Here is a 17,414-nt window from a genome sequence, read left to right on the forward strand (position 1 = left end):
GGTCCATGAGGTCGTTTGCCTCAAGGAAGCAGTCAAATCGTAGCATGTACGAGTCCCAGTGCTTGGTGGCTGGGTCATACAGAGTCGGTGGGGTGTGCATGGCCAGTTTGTGTTCCAAGGGCGTTTTGAGTTTGCCGCTCAAAAATGGCTGCTCGAAGCCACGCTGAGCTCCGGGCTGGATGTACTTGCTGGATTGCTACGCTCTTCGGTTCGCCTAGTTGCCTTCCAATCCCACCTTCGTCGTCAGTGTTAGATTGGGTAATGGATAGGCACATACAGGCTTAACGGTAACAACAGCTCTTTATTAAGTACAAGTGAGAACAATCCAATGAAAGGTTGAGTCTGACAGCAGCCCTTTTATAGGGAGCTGTCAGACTCTTCGACCAATAGGATTAAACCTCTGTTCCCGCCGGAACAGAAGACCTTGGTGGAAACCACTGTAGTTAGAGAAAGTATTTAACAGCTGTAGCTGTTTACTTTGGCGGAGTAAGATTGTGGGGGCCAAGGGATAGAGAAACTTAAAAATATAACCAATTTCATTGTATACATGATATACAATGACAATAAAGGCTATACTATATTGTGGTAAAAGGTCCCTTGATGATTGGTTCGGTAGCCTTAATAGATCTTCTTGTAGTAATTACGAAGCGTTGTAGGTGGTTGCTTCTGTTTAGAGAGGCAGAAGCAAATATCTGAGTAAAGGGAGCAGGAAAGTGATGCAGTTTTCCCCTAAATGGCCTTGTTAAACAACAAATCCCAGCAAGCATCCACCCATTATTAAGAATGGGGATGATGAGAGCTGCATTAAAGTTGCAATAACAGATGTGTGCAAGGAAGGTGGGTTGTGTGTAGCCAACTCTAGGCTAAACTCTCTTAACAGCCTGAGTGACCTGGCCAAAGTGAAGGATCATGCTTTCCGACAACCATGGTATTAACCATTAAGCAGACTAAGCACTTATTTAGGGCACCAGGCCCAAGAGCGCACTACAACGTTGAGAAAGAAAAAACAAGGAAGATTTGTACAGTATGTACAACGGAGGGGGACACCAAGATTTGTCAGAACTTAGGGCACCAGTGAACCTTAATTCGCCACTGCAGGGCTACACATCTGCAACCCTGATTTAAAGCCAGTATTTGGTTTTGCATGTAGTCCATAATTTGCCTACAGCAGGGGTGTCCAAACTTTTTGCAAGGAGGGCCAGATTTGGTGATGTGAAAATGTGTGGGGCCGATCATTCAGCCTGACATTCTTTGAACCCTTAACATTAAATGCGAATTAACTACTGTATTTTTTGGAGTATAAGACGCACCAAGATTTTGAAGAGGCAAATTTAAAAAAAAGTTTTTGCACTCTCCCCAAAATGGCCCATTTTTCACGAAAATGGGCCTTTTTTTTAAAGGGCATGAATAGCCTTTAAGAGGCTTCTAGAGTGCTCCTGGGGGCTAGGTGGGGCAAAGTTGAGCAAAAAATGGTCCGTTTTTTGCTCATTTATGCCCTCCACAGCCCCCAGGATCACTCTGAAAACCTCCTAAAGGCTATGCACAGCCATTTTGGTGAAGGGGGCAGAGTTTGGGAGGCAAAAAATGCTGTATTCAGTGTATAAGGTGCACCCAGATTTTTAGCCTCTTTTTTGAGGGGAAAAAGATGCATCTTTATACTTTGAAAAATACGGTATTTTATGAAAGACTAAACAAATAACTCCAGTGGGGAGAAGAGGCTGCGGGCCGCTTGAAATTTGAAAAGGGGCCACATTTGGCCCCCGGGCCGCACTTTGGACATGCCTGGCCTACAGTAATGTTTCTCTACCTTGGGAACTTAAAATGCATGGACTTCAACTCCCAGAATCCCCCAAAATGCATGGTGGTTGAGGAATTCTGGGAGTTGAGATCCATGCAACTTGAAATTCCCAAGGTTGATACACTGCAGGAAGAACATGAATGATCCAACAGCCAGAATAAAATGCCAAGATTCTCATTCATGTGCAATCTGCAACCACATGCAACAGAGTTAGTTTATGCTTTAAAACTGAACACAGTGGGAATCCATACAATTGAGCTAATACAACAAACTACAATACTTCAATTAACCCTGGGTAACCACAGTCATTAAGACATTTATCTTTCTGATATGCTCGGTTAACCCTGCATATAACTGCTGATTGAACTCACAAAACATAGCAAACCTTAAATGTGTTTTACTTTGATTGTTATATTTTGTGTTCTGTAAATATACAGGATTTTGAGAGAACATCCAAGTTCTAATGCATTGGTTGTGATTTCCCATCCTGTGAACTTCAGTAGGGTTCCTGGAATCATTGGGTCTAAGTGAATTTTGAGGTGGCTGCAGCTACAGCAACTTTATGCATTCTATTCAACATCTACTATTCAACATCTCTGCTAACCATCAATTCAGACTTGGCACCCTTCTAGGCAGGAAAAAGGGAATAATATTGGGCTGTCTTAATCAGCATGCAGTTTCTGAGGGAATGCAGTCACAGATACCCCCTCTTCCCCCAAACATCCTTCAGCCCTGCATTGTGCTCCCTAGAAGTTGAAAATGACTTGGTGACATATAATTAATCACTTTTGCTAATGACTGGCCAAACCTTAAACAACTTTAATAGATATAGATTATTCATTTATTTGTTTGTTTATTTATTTTAGTTAGTTTGTCACTCACGTACAAGATAACACGAATAAGAATAAACACGAAGAACACAGGAAATGGGTACAAATAAATGGGGACAGTTGGATAGGGATGTTAGGTACGCAGGTACGCAGGTGCGCTTATGCACGCCCCTATCCCTACCTAATTAGCAGTGTTCTACCCTTGTGGAAAGTTAAGACTAGATGCAGTAAATACATTTGCTGTCACAACCAACGGATCAATAAGGAAGGAAGGAAATTATTGATATGTATATGTACTATCGATCTGATTTGTATGTGTGTGTACACGTCTATATATATGTTATGTCTATCCCAAAGGTGCTTTTTTCCCCCAAGAGACAACTGGTCTTTCTGATTTTTCTTTTCAAGTTACCTCTTGAAAAAAAAACACCCATGACCTGGATGACTGAGAATCTCCATGGACATACTTATGTCTATTTATCTCTCTGTGTGTATAAATATCTAGGATATGTTTGTATACGATTTAGCTATTTGCTGTGTGTGTTTAAATCTCCACCCATCCAATATACGGTACGTGTAAACGCACACACACAACTCTTATTACAATTCTATGCAAGTACGGCAGAGAAACAAGTTGCGTTAAGCCAGTGTTTCTCAACCTTGGCGACTTTTAAGTCCTGTGGACTTCAACTCCCAGAATTCCTCAGCCAGCTGGCTGAGGAGTCCACAGGACTTAAAAGTCGCCAAGGTTGAGAAACACTGCCGTTAAGCTAAGGAGAGCCTATCTCAGATCAAAACTTCCATCCACAGACAGGACTACCGCACGTTCCAGCGGCATCCGCAATCCCCTCCGCAGGATTCCAGTCAGCATTAAGCCCCGCCCCGGCAGCAGCTGCCCAGCCCCCTCCCCCCTTCCTCAGAGGAGCCGCTTCGGATCAGCCAGAGGGTGAGCTATGCCGGGAAGGGCGGGGCTGAGGGCTGCCTGAGCTCCGCCCCTTTCGGGGTCCTCGCGAGCGGCTGTTGGTGCTCGTCGCCCGCGCGCTCGTGAAGCTGCGTCTGCGCTTCCGGCAAGAGGAGCAAGATGGAGGCGGTGGGAGTTTGAGCGCGCCTCTCTTCGACCGCTGCCCGTCATGGCGGACGATGCTGAGTTGGAGAGGTGAGATTGGAAAGCGGCGGGAAGACGGAAAGCGCTAATGCCCCCTTGCCATGCCCGCCGGCTGCGTGCCAAGCAGAGGGCGAGCCGGCACCCTTCTCTAACCTGGTTCCGGCCTGACGACTGGGAGGACAAATCCCATCATCCCCCAACCAGGCCAAGGGATTATAGGAATTGTACCCCGGCTTCACGGGCACCCGATTACCCTGGAGCGGTGGTAGGCTTTGTTTTATTAGAATACAATAGAACAACAGAGTTGGAAGGGACCTTGGAGGTCTTCTAGTCCAACCCCCTGCTTAGGCAGGAAACCCTAGACCTACACTTCAGACAAATGGTTATTTAACATCTTAAAAAAGTCCAGTGTTGGAGCATTCACAACTTCTGGAGGCAAGTTCTTCCACTGATTAATTGTTCTATTACTCAATAAGTGATCCTGCCTCACTTGACTAACCGTCTAGTTGTGGGCTAGTCAAAGGCTTCCCAGAATTAAGGCTGCAGGTCATCAGGGAATTGCAACCTGGAACAGTTTTTTACCTGGGATTTTTGCTTGAGGCCTTGAGCAATTGCCTAGCCTTAACTCTGGGATCAAATTCCTGGTGTCCTCTCCTGTCCATATAGAAATATTGGGTTCCAAGTGGGAGTGAAAGATTAAAGTGGTGCTTTTTTAAAAAAAAATACTGTTCCTAAAATAAAGAGAGGGGGTATGATGCCACTTTTTATAGAAGAATAGAATAGAATTCAATTCTTTATTGGCCAAGTGTGATTGGACACACAAGGAATTTGTCTTTAGTGCATATGCGCTCAGTGTACATAAGGAGAATAAAATACATGCATCAAGAATAAAAAGATACATTTGGGGGTAGTCAAGGTTACTAATAAGCTATCAAATCGTACTAGGAAATAAATAAAACAATATGAATTGAAAGATTCTTGTCAGTTTGCAGTGACTAAATGATAAAACAGTTAAAGTATAAACTGAATTATCCCAATTCTATCCCTCTAACTATGCTGCAAATGTGGAGAGGTTTATAGGAAATATATGGAGAATCACGAATTGGGACAGCTATTTAATTGTTTGCAGTTGATTATAAATGTGATTGATTGAGAAGATAAAGTCCTAGGGTTATTTTTTGTATTATTGATGCTACAAATCCAACACTGTTCAAGTTGCAGAATTATAAACAATTAATACATCTAGTGAGATTAAAGCTTCCACCATCATCTAGAACAATCTAGATTAAAATCAGTTTTCCACAATTAATTAGTATTAAGATCAGGATTAGAAAAAGAGAGCAAAAGATTCAGATGGCTGATAAATTAGGTAGCAAGTAAAGTAAGGTGTGCATGGTGACTCCACCTTCCATATTACAGGTGAATGTTCTCTCAGTGCCTAGAGAGCTGTGAGAAAGATAGATATATTCTTGCAAATAAAACTTAGTGATCAGCATTGCAACTTCCCACTTAAAAATAGACTTTATAAAAAGTTAGGTACTTTAAGGGGATGTACTTGGGTTATCTTATCTTGTGGGTACCTTACCCCCAGCCTATAAAGTTACATTAAGGATAAGTAGTGTAAGTGGAATAAAAGTTTATGCTATATTTCTAATGGGAAAATTAATCCACACAAAAACCCAATACTGGGCAAATTATTCATGATCACAATATATTACCATTCCCAATCTCTCTACTGGTTTCCTTGTGTCCATATGAGATTTTAACCAATTTCATTAAAATCAAAATGTTTTTTCCCCAATTTATCATTGTATCCCCTTCTCCTGAATAGCTCTATGTATCGTGGAGGAAAAATCGAGTAGGGGCATCTCAAATGAGATAAAAGAAATCTGAACGTATCTTTACATCCTTATATTTCCATCACAAAAGCTCTGCGAGGGGGGTTTGACCTGAGAAAGAATGAGAAATTTACCCAACTAGTTTCTGTGCCTAAGGGAGGATTAAAGTTATAGGCTGCTTGTAGATTGGCACCTGATCATATACCTAACTGGCTCTCTAGACTCTAGATAAATACCATAAGTGTCTGTCCAGTGATTCAAGGGATTTAGAACATGAAAGATGATTATTTGCAATCTGAATTTCAATGATTATAGTTTGATTTTGATTCAGGGACTGCAATTTGAGTGAATTGTAATGATCTGCATTATTGTTGGATGAAAGAAACATATTCACATTCCAAAGGTTTTGGAAGAGATATTAAATTAATATTTATTCTTAATATTTAGGAAGGCAGTGGAAGAGCTATTGACAGAAGCTAAGCGTGGGAAAACTAGAGCCGAAACAATGGGGGCCATGGGCTGGTAAGTTCTTCAAACTAAATATAGTAATGTTATAAATAAATTATATACAAATGTGCCTTAATAAATAAGTCTCACTAGGGACTAAAGTAAGAATGCATAGTGAGCATTGTCATGTAAATTCTTCACCAGTGGATTGAAATATAGTATTTTTTGTTGGTAAGTAGACACATAACTAAGAATAAGAATTATTTTCTTTTATGTGAAGTCTTCCTTACTTGTTTGGAAATGATGTTGCTCATTGTCTATTATATTCAGTATCTAGCTGTATTTGTCTTAAACATTTGAACACATTTTCTGATAAAATATTTCTCTAGAATGTTTCTGTATTTCTAAAATGAAAGCAGAGATATATGAATGTCCACTTGAATGCTATATAGCCATGATGGCGAACCTATGGCATGTGGAGCCATTTGTCCGGGCATGCAAGGCATTGCTCTGTCAGCTGGCCAGCACATATGCGCACACTGGCCAGCTGACCTTGGCCTTCTTTTGAGGCCATTTTTCACCCTCCAGAGGCTTCAGGAGCTTCCAGCCCTACAGGGAAACCAAAAGTTCGGGAACATACTTCCGGGTTGCTCTTAGGGCCAGTTTTAGCCCTCCAGAGCCTTCAGGGGCCTTCCAGAGGCTTCTCTGGAGGGCAAAAAACAAACCTATGAGCAAACCAGAAGTCATTTCCAGGTTGCTCGTAGAGTCGTTTTTTGCCCTCCGGAGCCTTCAGGGAAACCTCCGGAAAGCTCTGGAGAGCTAAAACCAGCCCTATGAACAAACCGGAAGTCTGTTCCCAAACTTCCAGTTTGCCCATAGGGCCTGTTTTTCGTGCTCTGGAGGCTTCAGGGAAGCTCCTGAAGCCTCCGGAGGGCCTCTAGGGGGGAGGCTGTTTTTGCCCTCCTGAGGCTCCTATAAAGCCTCTGAAGCCTGGGGAGGGCAAAAAAAGCACACCAAAAATGGGTGGGGGAGTGCTGGTGGTGCGTGCATGCGTGCTGGGGTCTTGCGCATAGCATGGGTGTGGCACGCCCATGCACTGCCCCGTGCGTTCCCCCCCCCCCCCACTTTTGGCACGCAAGTCACAAAAGGTTCGCCATTACTGCTATATAGGAAGAAAAAGAAGGGAATGTATCTAAATAATTCCATTCTTCCTGTTTCAAGTAGTCTTACTTGGCCACCCATCAAAAGCTCTTATGTTTATAATGGAAGTAGATGATACTGGTATTCTGTAGATTTCAGTAAGGCTGTTATTCCTGGATGAGTTTATGGCATGTGATTGCAAATGTAGAAACAATTTTATTAAGACTTTCTCAGGATGCTGCTAGCTCTTTGTTTCTTCAGTTAAGTAATAGACTCGTATCCAGTGAAAACTCCTTGTAGCTACTGTGGGATTGATGAGCTGTAAAAACAGGTTTTACTGGATGCCCTAATTTTATCACATCAAAATACTCAGGCAAATTAATCCTACATTCTTGGAATCCTAAGTTGCACTATAATAATCAGCAGGATATGATTGCCATTTTAGTACTTGAAAATAAATCACATGAAATTGTCACATTCCGTCAACAAATAAGCGACTAGCTCACAAAAAGATGGGGTCCTCTTTCTGAACTCATATAGCTGGAATACTTGTGATGTCTTTTATCAAGAAAGAAAAATTTAAGTAAAAGGAGCCAACAAGTCTATTTTTTTCCATCTACTGCTAGTTAATATTTTTGGCACTATGGGGAAATAGAAGATATTCCCTATCTGAAAATAGTAATTTTGTCTCCTAATAGCCTGTTTGAGATTTTTAATAGTTGTGACATATTTGTCACTTATTTCTGAAAGAATATTGGTTTGCAATTATTCTAATTTCAATTTTGGTAATTAATTTCATAATGTCTAAGAATGAAAGTAATTACGTACCAAATATTAGAAAAAATAAGTGGTTTATAAGAATGTTTTGGGTGTATCTGAATAGCTAAAGCATGTCAGATTTAAATTCTTTGTTTGAGTATAGCCGAGGAAAAACTTGTTAAATCTTTTACAGTAAACCACAAAGGTTTATGTCATAACAAATTTATTGTTGCAAATGCTTCTATTAGAATTTATTTTGTCACATGAATAACTATAATTACATTTGTAACAGATGTGCAGATGTCACTAGATATTCTATAACTTTTAATGAAGAAATTAAGTCTTTGATTTTGGGGAGGGGGGGCAACCCTGTAATAAAATGCATGTGTCTTGACTGTTTCTTTCTGTACTTCAAGTCTACACTAGGTGGCATACAAGGGAAGCCAAAAAAAATTAGCTGTAGTACCCATTTTGTATATTTATAATGTTTATTTTTGGTGCATTTTGGATATTATATTACTGCTTTTTGATACTTTCGCAGGATGAAGTGCCCCCTTGCCAGTACAAATAAAAGATTTCTCATTAATACTATTAAGAACACATTGCACTCACCTAAAGAGCAAGACCAAGAAGAGACACTTCAAGAAGAAAATAAGGAATCTGAGCCAGGTCAGAGCAGAGAAGAAACCAAACCAAAGAGACACAGACTGCATCCTTACAAACCTAGTTTTCGGTCTAGGAGGAGAGTCAGCTACTCTCCTCCCAGACACAGGCACAAGCACAGGAACCAGAACACAAAGGACAAGGATGAAAAGCAATCCAGCAAATAATGAAAAAAAACATTATGTCGAAGAATATAATTAAGCTATTAACTCTGGGGAAATGTTCATTTAATTTTGACTTGAAAGTATTGCTCAGTACAAATATCTGTTGTAACAGTTTAAAGTTGAGTCCTTATGTACCTAAAATGATCCTGTGCTTCCTTTCTGTTACTATACCACCCCAAATTAAATTTTGATGATTGAGAAGACTTTTGTGCTCAGATATTTTGGAAATTATCTCTTAGGCCACGCGTGGGGCAGCTGTCTAGATTTCTTCACTGCCTAGAGAATGGATTTCTCTGTTTGATGTTGATCAGAATCATAGAGAAGGAACCTCTCCCACTGACTCCAGTGCAGTAAGGAATGATCTTTTCCTGCTATATAGTACAATATGTAAATACACTTTGTAACGCTGTTCAGAAAAGTTCCTGATACAATTTTAATTTATTTTTTGTTCTTAGATATGGATCTTGATAATTCCCTAGCCTAGGCCATCACATTTAATGTAGTTTTCATTTGAAAAAAAGATTTACATGGTATCTAAATATTATAAATTATTTAGCTTGAGTTAATTAAATAAAAGAGCTTCCCTGTGGGGACATGGAACTCTGGGTGAAAAATATCTGTCTATTCATTTCATAATAAAATGTATGTATGGATTTACTTTTCCCAACACCAACGTGAATAAGTTCTCTTTTGACGCAGATGTCTGAATTCATAATTTTTTCCTGATCGTAAAGTTTTAATGTTTTGAAGTTATCTACTTAAAAATGATGTGCATTTCAATGCTAATAAATGCAATGAAGCATTTTTTTCTGTATTGAGAATTAAAATTGTATCTCAGGAGTTCTATTTTTAAAATTCTGAATATGTAAATTGCAGAAGGATGTTCAACATTGGCAATTGCAATTTCTACAGTTGAGTCAAACTCTGTGATTTTCTTATTATATAATGGATACTTTATTATATTTCAAGTATTTTTCCTGAAAATAATGAAATTAGATAGTAATTGGTCAGTGACAATCATTCTTGAAATAAAAGTGAAAATATCCTCAGCTATCTGCAGGTACCATACTGGTTTCAGCATATATTTGTGTCTGTTCCATTTAAAATTCACATCCTTTCAGCATAATAGTATAAATCCACCTTCAGTTTTACTGATAACACAGCATGAATAGTAAATAACTGATAAACTCAAAAATCAAACATTCTTTATTAGAGAAGAATGGACGGTTGAAAAAAAAAACTTGATTGAGATATAAAATACAAGGCTGATGAAGTGAAAAGATAATTACAAACTGCTGACATTTGCCAGGCCTTTTAAGCTGCAGTTCAGAACAGCTAAAAACAAGAGGACAGATTCTGTTTCTGGTGGAAACTGATAAAATAAGAATAAGAAAAGTAGGAGAAACTAATCATTATGTAATACAGTAATTGATAGTTCAGATGCTGGCAGATTACAGAGAGAAGGGTAGGCATCAGTCAAGATGCCAAAACCACTACAAATGTTAAACCACAAAACTTGCTAGTATCAAATGTGCTGTACGCTTGGTACTGTCTATTGGTAGATGTGCTAAGTAACCATTCTACGAATCAGCTACCGTAAGTGCCCAAGAATTGAAAGATCCCTTCCTTAATTGTCTTCTCAACTGAAACAATGTTCCACAAGCTTCATTAAAATATTCTGGTCAGAGCCCAACACTTTTGAGATTATAAAATAAGAGATAACAAGTATTTTGTATGTGGTGTGTAAAAGTGGCCTATTCCTTATCTTGCTACCATATTTTATTTGCTGCTTTAGCACCTGCTAGCACGGACCCTTTTCAAAAAATAACTAAAAAACATATTCTGAAACCGTTTCTTAATATCGGGGGATAGGTTTCTTTCAGTTTACATACAATTACCTTCCTTGCCATGTCCCAGACTTGGAGGAGGAGAAGCCCAAGGTTTTCATGAAATGACAGATTCTATGTTTTAGGAATATATTTCACCATCATGTTTGTTAGGAACTGGTGCGATTAAGCACTAGCAATGAACCCCAGGTCGAGGTTATAACAGAGCAACCCTGTAAAGTATACGCAGCGTGCGATAGATAAAGCAACCACACTGAATAATGGATAGTAAAATAACAAAATAAATCTTTACTTTTTGAAGAATATAGCAAAATCCATAAACACAGCCAAAAAGTCATACACAGAAAAAGCAGTCCAATACTACCAAGATAACTTGGATACAAGTAGCAAATAACTTACACACAGTAAGTAGTAGCAACAGTAGTAACAGTTAGGCAGCAGTTATCATACAGCAATCAAGAGAGAGAGAGAGAGAGCAACAACATCAGCTGCAATTTAAAGGCTGTAATCTACTAATTAGCAGAGCTCCTCTCTTAAAGATACATAACATGCCTTGTGCAATATATTGTCTACCCAACTTGTTGGTTACACCCTAACAATGTTTATATGTTTATGATATTATTAACAAGTCATTTGAAATAAAAGCTAAAATTGGACAAAGCCAAATATCAGTTAAAAAATCTTAAAATTACTTATGCCAGCACAAAAAAATATCTGATATCCAGCCTTTTAAAAAAATCAATTGAAGCATTCAATAGATAAAAATAAGAATTTCTGTTAAAGAATATTATTGTTAAATTAAGGAAAATACGTTTTAGCTTCTTAAAGGCTGGGCCCAATTATTTTCCAATTTTGTATATTCCATTTCACATAATACTAATTTTTATTCAGCTTCTTAATTCCTTATAAAATTGGATTATTGATTTCAAATCAAAAGCTGCATTTCTTACATATCCTAATATTGCAGATATTTTGAAGGTTGCCAAAATATACATGCCATACTGTTTAATCACTACATGTTTCAATTGTATATATTGTCAGGTGGAATATTGTAAATACATCATATTCATAGTGCGGTCTCTGAAAGTTTTCAAAACAGCCATTTCAGATCAACTGATATAAGGAACTGCTTTAATACTTCCCTGCTCTCACAGTAATTCAATGATTGAATCAAAACAATATTACAATGTAGGTAGAATTGCACTGAGAATGGAACAAGCTATTAAAGATAAACTAGCTTAATCAACTTGCCATTTTATCTGTTCTCTCCACCCCTGTAAATCTATTGAACGTATTTCACATTCTCCACAAGATTTGTACTGCAGCAAAGAGCAGAAGAATGGAGAGTCATTGAATATTAGTTCCTTTTTAATTTTCTATCCAGGAAGTCAAACTGCATCGTTGGACAGGTGGTTAAATTCACTGACTCTACAGAAAGGAATACAGCAGGCCTAGTGATATAGTGTTTAAGGAAACAGGGGTGGTGGGGGGAGAGAGAAATGTGAGGAAACCCTGACAACCTCAGCTGCTTGCTAGCAGAAAAGCAAGTTAATCATGGCAACATTTTTTTTATTTTTGTGGGAGACATGCAGCTGTCAAAGCAATAAGGTAAATGAGTCTTTGCGGCAGAACTCTATAAATAGGGAACTATAGAAGTTTCGTCCTGTTCCTTGGCAAAGCACCATTTGGGGGGCTGACTGGGTGGTCTTAAGTCCATTGCCACAGTGGCTATGAGGGTTGATACCAATCAAGGCCTCCGCAGCTGAGACCCCTGGTGACCCCCACTAGCGGCTTTTTTTTCCTCTTAGGCCCCCCCGATTCGTTCATTTGTGATGTGGGGGCTGCTTTTGCTGCTCCTCTATTTATGGGATTACATAAATGAGCCATTAAAAATGTAAATCTTCAGAACAGTTGAAAAAAAAAGTTGAATAAGGAAGATTTAAACAATCAAGCACGGGGCAGTACAGTACAAGAAACTGCCCCCTAACCAGCCGGGCGAGGCCACTATATTGTGGCTGCGGGGACAATGGGAGGTTAAGGGACAGAACTGGGGAAAAACAAACTATCTCACCATTGTCGACTGTCACCAGCACCAAGGGGGAAGATTAGGTTTTCTCCCTTTCTTCTCTTTTTAAAAGCACGTTAGAACAATAATGATGACCTATTATAAGTGACAAAAGAAGAGCATCTCATCACCCTCCTCCCAGTGCAGGTGTCAATACAATCAAGCTTAAACACAGAGCTGAGTTGGAAAGGGAAAAAATGAGGATTATTCCATTTGCCCACAAAGCAGTTTAACTCTTTAGTATCTCTTGAAAGCTATGAATCCCTATCCCCCAGAGATGCAAAAGAAGCAAAGCTATTTCAAGTCTATTCCTCTGTTCATCAACTCAGGAACTGTTGCTCTGGACTTCATAAGTTGAGTTTTCCAGCTTTATAGCTAGCCACCACACACCTGTTGCCTCAATGGATTTCAGTGGCATAGGCTTTCAGAAAAGGGAATGTAGACTTAGGCCAAATCCATTGGGCTTAGTGTGAGTGGGTTGATGTACTGCAGATAAATCAACCCAAATGATACACAGAATACTCTATGTCCGTGATGGCGAACCTATGGCACATGTGCCACAGATGGCACGCGGAGGCCTCTCTGCCAGCACCCAAGCCCCAGCTGAGCTCCACCAAGCATGCATTGCTGGCCAGCTGATTTTCGGGTCTCTGCAAAACACTACACAAGCCATCGATATATATCTAACAGGAACAGGAAGTGTCTTACAGGAGCAGGTAGAGGTAAATCTAGAGAGGTAGAAATGCATCACTGAACAATGGAGATGAATGCTAGAGAGGAATAAAGTTGCATACAAGTCTGACATAACTAATATAATAGCGTAGTCATGCACAGGGAGGAAGTGCGGGGGGTGCGACACCCCCCTGCACCCCTTTTTTGGTCCCAGGAGGATTCAGGAAGGCCTGCTAGGCCCTAAATGGGATGTGGGGCGAGTCATGGGTGGCCATGCACCAGTGGTGGGTTCCGGATCCCGTTCCAACCGGTACAATTGGAACGGGCCCGGCGGTGTCCGCACGCATGCCTCTTACCGCTTCCACGATGCTCCAGCTGCTCAGCGGAGCGTTGCACAGGCGCTGTACGCACCATTTGGGTGCATGGAAGCGCGGAAGCCTTAAAAGACAGGTAAGGAGCTCAGGTGGGTCCTCCAGAGCACCGTACCTGAACGGTATCCAGTGCTCCGGGCAGGCTCTAGTACGCCCGTAATGGGGCGTACCGCCTGCAACCCACCACTGCCGTTTACATTGCATTATAGGTGTGGGCACACACGCTGTCATGCCCAGTGCGCACCTTTGGCACTCAAGGACAAAAAGGTTAGCCATCACTGCTCTATGTCATAAATGGTGGTCTGCAAATGATAGTGGCTGGGTACATCCGTGTAACATGCCAAGCCAAGCTGAAACACATCACATTACAAAGGGGTGTCAAACTGGCAGCCCGCAGGCCAGATGCGTCAAGAACAGATCACACTCACCCCAGCTCCGCAAAGGGAAAAAATGTCACAAAACCTCATGTGACGGCAACATGATGCCGTGAGTTTGACATCCGCACATTAGAGCTTTAAACTTAATAAATGAGATTTGCGCTATGCTGATTAGGAGAGTATGGAGGTATATTCCTTTATATTCTATCAATTCCCATCCTCAAATTTCATGTTATGCATGTTCTAGAAATAATTTCTCTAGTTTTATCGTATCTGAATGGATTTACTCCATAATATGATTGTGCTAATTGTAGTCTTAACCCTAACCCTATTGAAACATCATCCACCACTTTGTTTTTTAAATCTCTTAGTTTCTTCTGCTATATTTCAAATCAAGTGAACTTTCGGTTAGTCCTCCAGAGAAATAGTAGCAGAGGGACTTTTGGGAAATGTCATTATTATCTTGAACAAAATAGGTTCATGCCAGTTATTACTTTAAATTTAGATGTTTTTATTTTATACAAACAAGCCATATTGTCCTCTTAGTAACTTGGCGACATCCGTGCCATATTCTTCAGCAGAATGCTTGATTGCATAGGAAATCAAATCTAATTGTTTTGATCTAGTAAACCAAAAGAGGGAAATCCAAAGAAAACATTTCTAAAAAGCACACAAAAACCCAAAACAAAAAAATCCTTCTACACACACACACACACACACACACGCACAGGCAATGCTTGAGTTACTATGGCAATCAGAAAATAGCAAAGTCTTTTCTTTTCCCCCCATCTCTGCATGCAGTCACAAACCGCTCCTGAATGGCTCACATCTGCAAAAACTTTTAACACGGTCCTCACATAAAGAAAAGGCCCCCCAAAATGGGCATTGACCCGTCTCAAAAAAATGTTGCAAATTTTACATGCAGAGATTGGGGAGAACTGTTGCCATTTTGCACAGGTTATGTCATTAATGTGAACAAAAAAAGCCATAAAAGGAGACAAGGGCTTTTGGCTGTCAAATATTGAGAAGGGAGGGAGGGAATAAAAGCAAATGACAGCTTTAATGCCAACATAAGGAGAAAAGTCAGAGATGGGTGACAGAAAGTTGCCATTCTATGAATGAAGGGGGGATTTTTTTTTTCCAAGCACAAAAAAACTAGACAAAAGAGTAAAATACAATAAAAACCTAGCTATTGAAAATTACTGAAGAGAAAACCTTCCAAAACCATGGTGCTCAAGACTACAGAACACATGTGAAATCCACATATGGTTCTTTGGAGCAGCCCATCCAAAATATACATAAAAGATCTATTAGTCTTTGACCTTGCAAAATTGTTTTAAATAACAAGAACATGCATTTTTTTTTGCTGAGATTGTGTAAGACCTAGTGGTTTGCTGGGCATGGGAAAGGCAACTTTTTCATCTGGTAGAAAGTTTAACACAATTGTGGGAATCTCTAATTATTTCCTCCCCCACCCACCCCTGATTCTTACAGATTTATTTTATCTAAACCTGTTATGTACAAAAGTCCCACAAGATAACTGGAGCAATGAGAGAGAGAGAGAGAGAGAGAGAGAGGGAGGGAGGGAGGGAGGGAGGGAGGGAGGGAGGGAGGGAAGGAGAGGGAGAGAGAGGGGGAGAGGGAGAGAGAGAGAGATGGTTTTGTTGTTGTGAAATTTGTTTTTCAAAGAAAACACTGGATATGAATTTACACCCAGCTTTCCTGGATTAAGTTTTGTTTTTTCAACATTTAACTCTATGATATCGAAGCAACCTGGTATCAGTGGAATTTTTTTCAAAAAATTCATTTTGTGAGCAAGGCAGAGGAGTCCTAATTTAAATCTTCATTTCTATTAATCTGTGTCCCAACCCACCATAGTTTTCTTGGCATCCTTAAAGGATTTTCTGTCTGACATGGATGACTCAACAGTCACAGTCATTTGGGAAAGATTTTAATGTGTAGCAAGGCATTTAAATGGAGTGAACAGCCCACAAAAAGTCCAAAGAAATCCAGTAAAAGTGGGACTGCATTATACATTCATTGACTCTTGTTCTTTTCTTGGGGGAGATGTTCTGGTATGAAGAGAAAAGAACAATGAATGGAAGACAATGGGCCTACCTTATCGAAGTTCATTCAGGCAGCCGTTTCAAATACTTTTAACTGCTTGTCAATGGGAATAGCAAGACTCTGAGATTCTAAACATTCTGTCACATTTGTGTACTAACCACTTAAAGTTTTGCTAAAGCTTTTTGACCTAGACTGACTCTTCTTTATCTGGGTCAAAATGCAAGGCAAAGCTATTGTGTTCAGTGGCCTTCATTAAATTCATTGATTTGACCTGTTTTTAAAAGACCGAAAGTCAAATGGGATGGGAAGTTAAGGCTCCCATACAAAACCCTTTTTGGGGTATTTTTTTTGCCTTTTTGAACTATGTGTTGTATAGAAAAAGATGTTTGATAGCCATTGGAACTGTGAGTTACATAGAAGGCTATATAATTTTTCTATGGTTTCCTATGATCTTAACACAGAATGAAAGAGTTTTCTTTAGTGTTCTTCAACAAAAGTTCTTACATCCATCTACAAAGCACAACTAGCTAGTCAGATGATGGGATTTTCCTGCTTATACCATACAAACATATAGTATGTCATTATTAATATTAACAGGTAGTTCTTGACTTACAGCAGTTCATTTAGAATAGAATAGAACAGAACAGAATAGAATAGAATAGAATTCTTTATTGGCCAAGTGTGATTGGACACATAAGGTATTTGTCTTTGGTACATATGCTCTCAGTGTACAAAAAAAGACAAGATGCATTCATCATGAAGCATAAGGTACAACACTTAATGATAGTCATAGGGTACAAATAAGCAATCAAATCATATTAGGAAACAATCAATATAAATCCTAAGGATACAAGCAACAAAGTTACAGTCCTGCAGTCATAAGAGAGAGGAGATGGGTGATAGGAAGGATGAGAAGACTAATAGTAATAGTAATGCAGCCTTAGTGAATAGTTTGACAGTGTTGAGGGAATTATTTGTTTAGCAGAGTGATGAAAAAACTGTTCTTGTGTCTAGTTGTCTTGGTGTGCAGTCCCCTATAGTGTCATTTTCAGGGTAGGAGTTGAAACAATTTATGTCCAGGATGCGAGGGGTCTCCTGGACATAAATTGTTTCAACTCCTACCCGCAAAACGACACTATAGAGCACTGCACACCAAGACAACTAGACACTAGTGACTGTCCGAAGTTAAAACATCATTGTAAAAGTGACTTATGACCATTTTTCACACTGTTGCAGCATCCCCATGGCCATGTGATCAAAATTCAAGCACT

The 17,414-nt window shown here is 39.7% G+C and overlaps 1 protein-coding gene across 1 annotated transcript; it reads left to right on the top strand.

Moving 5' to 3' along the window:
- The first annotated feature begins 3,461 nt into the window (after positions 1–3,461).
- On the top strand, positions 3,462–9,571 carry POLR1D (RNA polymerase I and III subunit D). The gene is made up of 3 exons (XM_081951435.1): positions 3,462–3,784; positions 6,019–6,093; positions 8,459–9,571. Exons 1-3 carry the CDS (start codon positions 3,759–3,761, stop codon positions 8,745–8,747), a joined length of 390 nt encoding a protein of 129 aa, XP_081807561.1. The 5' UTR covers positions 3,462–3,758; the 3' UTR covers positions 8,748–9,571.
- The last annotated feature ends 7,843 nt before the right edge of the window (positions 9,572–17,414 follow it).

Source organism: Natrix helvetica (assembly GCF_964273705.1).
Source record: "Natrix helvetica genome assembly, chromosome: 4".
Lineage (NCBI taxonomy): Eukaryota > Metazoa > Chordata > Lepidosauria > Squamata > Natricidae > Natrix > Natrix helvetica.

What these genes read in the sequence shown, in the direction of transcription:
- POLR1D (XM_081951435.1), top strand. Translation starts at nt 3,759, where the DNA reads ATGGCGGACGATGCTGAGTTGGAGAG. An exon ending in GACGATGCTGAGTTGGAGAG is followed by an intron (nt 3,785 to 6,018) that starts GTGAGATTGGAA and finishes CTTAATATTTAG; the next exon opens with GAAGGCAGTGGAAGAGCTAT. An exon ending in ACAATGGGGGCCATGGGCTG is followed by an intron (nt 6,094 to 8,458) that starts GTAAGTTCTTCA and finishes ATACTTTCGCAG; the next exon opens with GATGAAGTGCCCCCTTGCCA.